We start from the raw sequence: 7,595 nt of genomic DNA on the forward strand, positions 1-7,595 counted from the left end.
TTAATAAAGACAGCATTTCACCATGTTGGCAGGCTGGTCTCAAACTCCTGAACTCCAGTGATCCACCTGCCTCGGCCTCCCAAAGTGCTGGGATTACAGGCATGAGCCACCATGGCGGGCCATATTCTGAATTTCATAGGCAAGTGTCAAGAAAGTTCCCGTCATTTATTACTAGAGTCCATATTCCACATAAGCAGTTAATGTGTGTTTTAATTTCTACAGTATCTCAGCACCACTTATAATTCCTGGCATTTAGTAGGTGTTCATTAAATATTCATAGTTATTATTGCCTGGGCTATTCATTCAATGTTGAAGACGATTTAGTTCTTTCGTTGGACATCAAATACTATATAACTTCAAGAAAGGAACACAACAGACTCATGCAGAAAATAATAAAATAATCATAAAATTTTTTCCAAGCACACAGGTGCAGCCCTTGTCCAGAACAATGGAAGTGGCATGGAGACAATTGCTACCAGTTCTATAAAGACAGCAAAAATTGGGAGGACTGTAAATATTTCTGCCTTAGTGAGAACTCTACCATGCTGAAGATAGACACAAAAGAAGAGCTGGTAAGATTCCGAGGCTTTTCAATGTTTGAAGCATTCTCAAAAAGAGGTTGTAAAAGAGCTAGGCAAGAAGATTCTAAGGATCAAGAATATCGGTCCACAGGTTTTCATGCTTGTTTTAATCAGGGCCTGAGTCTTATTCCTATTGCTTTGAATGGTCCCCTGAAGTAGATAAAAGGAGTTGTGCTCTCCACAAATACCCACCCCTTAGAAACATGAGCAATATCACTTTAAACTTGCCACTCAGTCAGGGAGCAAAGGTAGAATGTCTTCTTTTCTTTTTTGGTTTGGGTGGAAAAGGAATAATGTTGATGCAATGTCAGAAACATGAAAATAGTGCTGTCTGCTCTTTCATTCTAAAAGTGGCAAAGTTTTTAAGTGGAAAACATTTAACTAAATTATTACCATAATCTGCAAATATATATCTTGTCTTCCAGAAGTTTACAGCCTAGGATAGACTGGTCAAGGCAAATGTGACAATAAAACTACAAATTGACATATGTTTAGTTAGTACATGCAGTTAAAGTACACTAATAAAATATGATTATTCCCTTTCCTCTCATATTTATTGCCTTTGAATTGAAGTTCTCAAACAGTATGGCCATTGCTTATTTATCATTGCTTCTCTAGAATTTAGCAGAGATTTTTCTTGATGAAGAGTAGGTTATCAAGAAAGGATTATTTAATTGAATTAAATGCCAAGCTCACTACACAAATTCTTAACATTGTTCTAATTACCTCTTAATTTCTACCTACTTCCTGAAATCTGTAATGAAAGAAACTCTGTAATTTCTCTCACCTACTAAAATAATATTTTATAGCCCTTTCTTGATGATTTAGTTTAGGCATAAAGTGAGGTAATTTCTTTGACTAAGACTGTGCCCTGACATAAACCCTCCTAATTTTTCTTATTCTCTTTGTTTCCTCTGCCTCCAGTGTATACTGCAGACTCAGGTATATAATTGTACTATATTACATCATGTGGCAGGAAATTTTCTTGTTTTACTTTTTTTCCTTTTTACCTTTTAGCATATTCAGGTAACAAGCGAGAAATTTTCTTGTTAAAGCTATGTAGTTATTTTCTATCATGAACTTCATATATGTCTATATATTTAAATCATTTTTGTATGATTTGCTTTCAAAACTTATAATTTGAAGGAATCCCTCCTATTTAATTGGAATCAATATTTTCAAGTACAGTTATTTTCACATGCTCACATTATGACTATTGCTTGGTAACAGTTTCATTTAAATTTCCAATAATCTCTCATTAAATCAGTATATTTTATTAATTATCTGAAGGGTTATGAATAGAACAATGAAATAAAGTGTATTGTTGAAAAACTCATTGTATGGTGGAAACTAAAGATATCAAAATGGATAATTATAATAAATGTTTAGATAATTTTTCTGTTAAAATATTAGGAGTGCACTGAGCCTGGGGAGGTTGAGGCTACAGTGAGCCGTGATCATGCCACTGCACTCCAGCCTGGGCAACGGAGTGAGAACCTGCCCCCACCAACTCTCCAAAAATATGTATTAGGAATGCAAAGTAAGACTAGATACATTTTAAAATAACTTTTAAAATCATTTAAAAATCATTTAAAATATTTTAAAAATTATTTTAAATTTAAATTTAAATTTTTAAAATTATTTTAAAATAATGTATTTTAAAATAACTTTTAAAATACATTTTAAAATAACTTTTAAAAGTTATTTTAAAATGTGTCTTGTCTTACTTTGCATTTCAAAATAACTTTTAAAATGTAAACATATGTTAAATATGGATATTAGGAAAAGAATTACCATGTATAGGACTATACATATGTGTGCTCATAAATATTTATAAATTGAAATTTAAAATTTTCTTTCTCCCCTTCCTAGTCTAAGACATAAATCATCCTTGCAGATTTTTCATTTACTTTTTTTCTTCCTTTCCCAGGTATTTATAAAGGTTACTATCTCATTCCTGCATTTTTCCCTCCATATTCTTCCATGTCCCAGAAGCATTCCACATCTGTTTGTTAATCTTTCCCTCATATTTTTAAATCAACATTAGTGTTTAATTCTGTGCCTTTAAAGCAACGGGTCAGGAACAAATCTTAGTTGATGTGATTTCTGCTTTCAGAATATTGATATGTGTTCTATATTTACTGAGACAAAATAAGTTATTAAACCTCAATAAATTTCTGACTGGCCTCAGGACAGATGCTTTTTCTCTTAAGCATTCGAGCATCTATGTGAAGCAGGACTCGTGTGTGCTTTGAGAAAAGTGCTGGCTGCCCCATGCACGTCTGTACATGTGTGTAATTATGCCACCAGATCTAAAGGTTTTCTTGTGTACTTTTCACAGGAGTTTGCCATGTCTCAGAGCTACTCTGAGTTTTTCTACTTCTATTGGATGGGGCTCTTCCGCCCTGGTGGTGGCAAGGTCTGGCTGTGGATGGATGGAACCCCTTACACTTCTGAACTGTAAGCCCTCAGATATTTTATGGGAAAGGCATTTACAAGATAGTTTGGTTGAGTGATAGGGTTCAAGAATTTGGCTCATCAAGTATTAATCAAACTTCTGCTTTGTACTGGAGACTGTATTTGCAGGAGGATGACCAAAGATGTTTGCACCATAGTGCTTCCTCATTTTTTTTCTTTGATATAGTGTCTTGCTCTGTTGCCTAGGCTGGCGTGTAGTGGGATAATCTCTGCTCACTGAAACCTCTGCCTCCCAGGCTCAAGCTCTCCTCTCACCTCAGTCTCCCAAGTAGCTCAGACTACAGGTGTGCACCACTACATCTAGCTAATTTTTGTAAAGGTGGGTTTATGCTGTGTTGCCCTGTCTTGTTTAGAGCTTCTGAACTCAAGTGATTTGCCCATCTTGGCCTCCCAAAGTGGTGGGAATACAAGCATGAGCCACCGTACCCAGATAGTGCTTGCTCTTGAACTGCTTATAAGCCTGTGAGGGAGAAAGATGCATAGCATTAGTAAAATATCAGGGGTAGTTCTCTTGCTGCTTTCAGGAGTGTGTGTCTGGTATGTACTATGGATGAAAGAACGGAGAGACAGAGAGATAGTGAGAGAGAGATCTTTTATGGACGAGTAAACTGAAGCCCAGAAGTCCAGGCTGTAATGATTGTTGCCTAAAGTCACACAACTTGTCAATACTCAGAGATAGGACAAGATTTCTTGGCTTTCTGTGCAGTGAAATAGGGAGCACATCTTTAAAAACACAGTCTCTGAGAAAAGATTTGCAGAAAATACGAGCAATGGTGGAAAACACTAGTGGTACTTATGCTGTGAGCATTTAGGTAGGAGTTTACATGGTATCTGTGTTAGTCCATTCTTGCATCACTACAAAGGAATGCCTGAGCCTGGGTAGTTTATAAAGAAAGGAGGCTTAATTGGCTCACAATTCTGCAGGCTGTACAAGCATCTGCTTGGCTTCTGGGGAGGCTTCAGGGAGCTTTGCTCATGTCAGAAGGCAAAGCAAGAGCTGGCATGTCCAATGGCAAGAGACAACACGAAAGAGAGGGGTGAGGGAGGGTCCAGGCCCTTTTAAACCACCAGATCTTGCATGAACTGAGCAAGAACTCACTTATCCCTAGAAGAGGGCACCAAGCCATTCATGAGGAATCCGCCCCATGACCCAAACACTTCCCACCAGGCCCTACCTCCAGCACTGGGGATGGCATTTCAACTGAGATTTGTAAAGGAGCTTTGGGGGACACACTGAAACCACAGTAACATGGTAACCACAAAGAGCAAGCATCCAAATCATATCAGTATCCTTTGAAATAAGAAAATGTAATTTCTCTATAGAAATATATCACATTTAAATCCATGTTGGAAGAGATACCATTCTTCCCTACATATAAGTTAGCATTAATTCTCCCAGGAGACAGGACATATTTGATGTAATCATTTGCATTTTACAGTTAAGTAAACTGAGTTACAGAGGAGGTAGGTAACTTTTTAAGTGGCAGCAAACCCATATAATTTTGGGATAGAGGGCATAGCTTCGTTTTAGTTAGAGGTGATTTGTGTTGTTCTAGGTGACCTGTCGTTTCTAAGAATGAGTCTGGAAACTAAAGGGGCTGAAGAAAAAGAGTCACATGACCCCATTTTCCCAGTAAACTTATTCTGATATCTAGACTATAATTTTATCACCCTTGGAAGAATGGGTATTTAATATTTTATTTTAGAAATAAACTGTGATTAAATTTACTTTTTCTTCTTTTTTCAAGGTTTCATGTTATGATAGATGTCACCAGCCCAAGAAGCAGAGACTGTGTGGCCATCCTTAATAGGATGATCTTCTCAAAGGACTGCCAAGAATTGAAGCGGTGTGCGTGTGAGAGGAGGGCGGCCATGGTGAAGCCAGAAAGCCTCCGCTTCCTCCCTGAAACATCAGGTGAAGGTGACTGACTCCCCAGCTGCAACCACAAACAGCAGAGTGAGCCAGGCAATGCCAATGCAAGGGCTACTTGAGACGTGGGGAAATGGAACATAATCAGGCAAGACTGTTTCTCTGACTAGTACAAGATGGGTTCTCACGTTTCCTGCTCAGGATCACCAGCATTTCTAAGCTTGGGTCCATGCACATATTTAACAGTCACAAGAAGTCTTATTTACATGCCACCAACAACCTCAGAAACCCATACTGCCATCTACCTTCTAGGCTTAGAGATAACTTTTAGCTTTCTTTCTTCTCAACATCGAATATCACCTCCTTGTTTCCATGTCTTCCTTATACTTGGAGGAGTGGGAAACTTTTTGAAGTAGGGGAAATACATGAAAGTAACATCCTTTTTCCTGACAGTCAAGTTGTCCATGAGAAATTAGCAGTCACTCCCCAGATTGTACCACCGAATACACAAGAAATTCTTCGTGTTTGTTTCAGTTCATACTAGTCGCTTCTTAATCTCTCAGTAAAGACCCCATCTGCTTTCTCTATGGCCTGCTTCTGAACAGGAGTGTCTCTTGTTATGAGACTGTCAGTGTCTTATAAACATTCCTCTCTGCAGCCACTAAGACCCTGATAATTGTCTATCTTCCATATGAATTTCTCCCAGGAAAGAAATATATCCCCATCTCATTTCCATATCAGAATTACTGTCCCCAATATTCCCTTCAAAGAGATTAAAGACTAGAAAAAAGTCAGTCTTTTCATCTGCACCTGTAATACTTTGATTTCAGTTCCTATTTTCTTCCATTGACCCATATTTATGCCTTTGAGGTACCAAAGATTTAATAATAATAAATGTAAATACTGTGAAGTGTGTGTGATTTTACAATGGACTTTTGATTTGTGGGAAAATTCAGCGTGAAAATACTTTTCAAAATATGATAACAATCATTATTTTGAATAGACACCTTACTGAGAGTTTTTGGGGACTCTACAAGAGTACCGATTACATGATTATTTGGGGAAATAAGCCATCTTTGAAATACATGTTGTCTTCAAGAGAACAGTTTTAACACCTAACTAAAATGAAATCTTTTGAGGAGAGCTTATGGCATTAACACATGGTTGATGAGTAAGCCGAGCTGCATTAGTGCACATGATTTCCAATCAGGTCATGGGACATGAACAGAGGCAGTGACATCTTTGCAGCTACTCCTTTGTGAGGCATTTCTTTCTTGAGATGATTCCATGCACAAATGCAACAGGGATCATTGTGAGAGACACCATTGCAACCACCAAGTCTACTGGTTTTTTTATAAATCAATTTTGGGGGTTTAATGCTAGAAAAGATAACATTATAAATCTTCGTTTTTCAACAGTGGAAACTGAAGTACTTCAGTTGTGTTTTTCATAAACATCTGTCTCATGGTAAAATGACAGACAGGAGCAACTATATGATAGAAAGAACACACTGGTGCTCATTTTCATAAACTTCCTTTTGTAAGATTGTCACTTAGCAAAGACTATTGCAAATTCTTCCTTGAGAACTTTCCTTTCAATTATCTGTTGATTTCCTTAAAATTTTCTTTAGTGTTGAGCACGTTCTGTTAATACATTGTGTCATGCAAAGAAAACTGTATTTGTGGTCAGAAAATGAAGATTTTAGAGTTCTTATTCTGATTTACTTATTAGGCAAGTTGCTTTACTTCATGAAGTCTATTTCACTGCAGATGAAGTAGAAGCAGTTATAACTTCCTCATAATGTTACTGTTAGCTGAAATGAGGTAAATGTGAAATCCATTTCATAATGTAAATTGCAATATAAAATGTCAGGGAAGTCAAGAAAGTATTTCTAAAAGGACTCTAGTAATTTATTTTTAAATATGGGGGGCACACACATGGCCGATCAATGCTAAAAAGAAAAAACTTCAGCTGAATTAAATTTAAAAGTTTAATTGAGCAATGAACCATTTACAAATCAGGCAGCCACAGTAGAGTCAGACTCACAGTAGACTCAGAGGCTCCAGCGCAGCCATGTGGTAGAAGAAGATTTATGGACAGAAAAAGGAAAATATAGTATAGAAAACAGAAGTGAGGTGCAGAAAAAACTGGATTGGTCACAGCTCGGCACTTGCCTTATTTGAACACAGTTCAAACAGTTGGCTACATGTGATTGGCCAAAACACAGTGATTGGCACAAGTGTAGGCTGGGGTCTGTTTACACCTCAACTTGTTAGAGTTCACATGATGTACAGAGAAACCTGTAGGCTGATCTTAAAATATGCAAGAAGGCAGTGTTAGGCTAAACTTGATTTATTAATAACAATAGACTTCTTTGGAGATTTTTATGAACAAATTGTAGAAGGGCACATATACTGGGGAGCTAAGGACATTATTTGCAAATATTTTCTACAATGAGTGCAGACGTTCAATGAAAGTAGTTTATATAATAGGTACACAACAAGAAATGAGAAGTAAGCCTGCAGTTAAGTAATTGGTATGTAAGTCTTGTGGCTACAGAAAGAAAATATGGCTGATAGGAGAAATGTGGATTAACCGTAAAACAGAAACATGCACTGATTTAAATTTTGACGCCTAGCATCCTATGTAGCTGCAGCCTAGCTCAG

General features: G+C 37.1%; 1 protein-coding gene across 4 annotated transcripts in view; it reads left to right on the top strand.

The window, feature by feature from the left end:
• CLEC1A (C-type lectin domain family 1 member A) overlaps positions 1 to 6,766 on the top strand; it is a 26,196-nt gene extending 19,430 nt beyond the window's left edge. For 3 of the 4 annotated variants that reach the window (XM_017545366.2, XM_037744568.1, XM_037744566.1), the window contains 3 exons: positions 421 to 572; positions 2,923 to 3,041; positions 4,808 to 5,907. In XM_017545366.2, coding sequence (XP_017400855.1) covers positions 421 to 572; positions 2,923 to 3,041; positions 4,808 to 4,988 — 452 coding nt within the window. In that variant the 3' untranslated portion in view covers positions 4,989 to 5,907. Of the gene's footprint in view, positions 1 to 420; positions 573 to 2,922; positions 3,042 to 4,807 lie in introns of all 4 variants that reach the window. The other variant, XM_017545365.2, reaches the window with a different exon arrangement.
• Positions 6,767 to 7,595: the final 829 nt, after the last annotated feature.

This window comes from Cebus imitator, unplaced genomic scaffold (assembly GCF_001604975.1).
Source record: "Cebus imitator isolate Cc_AM_T3 unplaced genomic scaffold, Cebus_imitator-1.0 Scaffold179, whole genome shotgun sequence".
NCBI lineage: Eukaryota > Metazoa > Chordata > Mammalia > Primates > Cebidae > Cebus > Cebus imitator.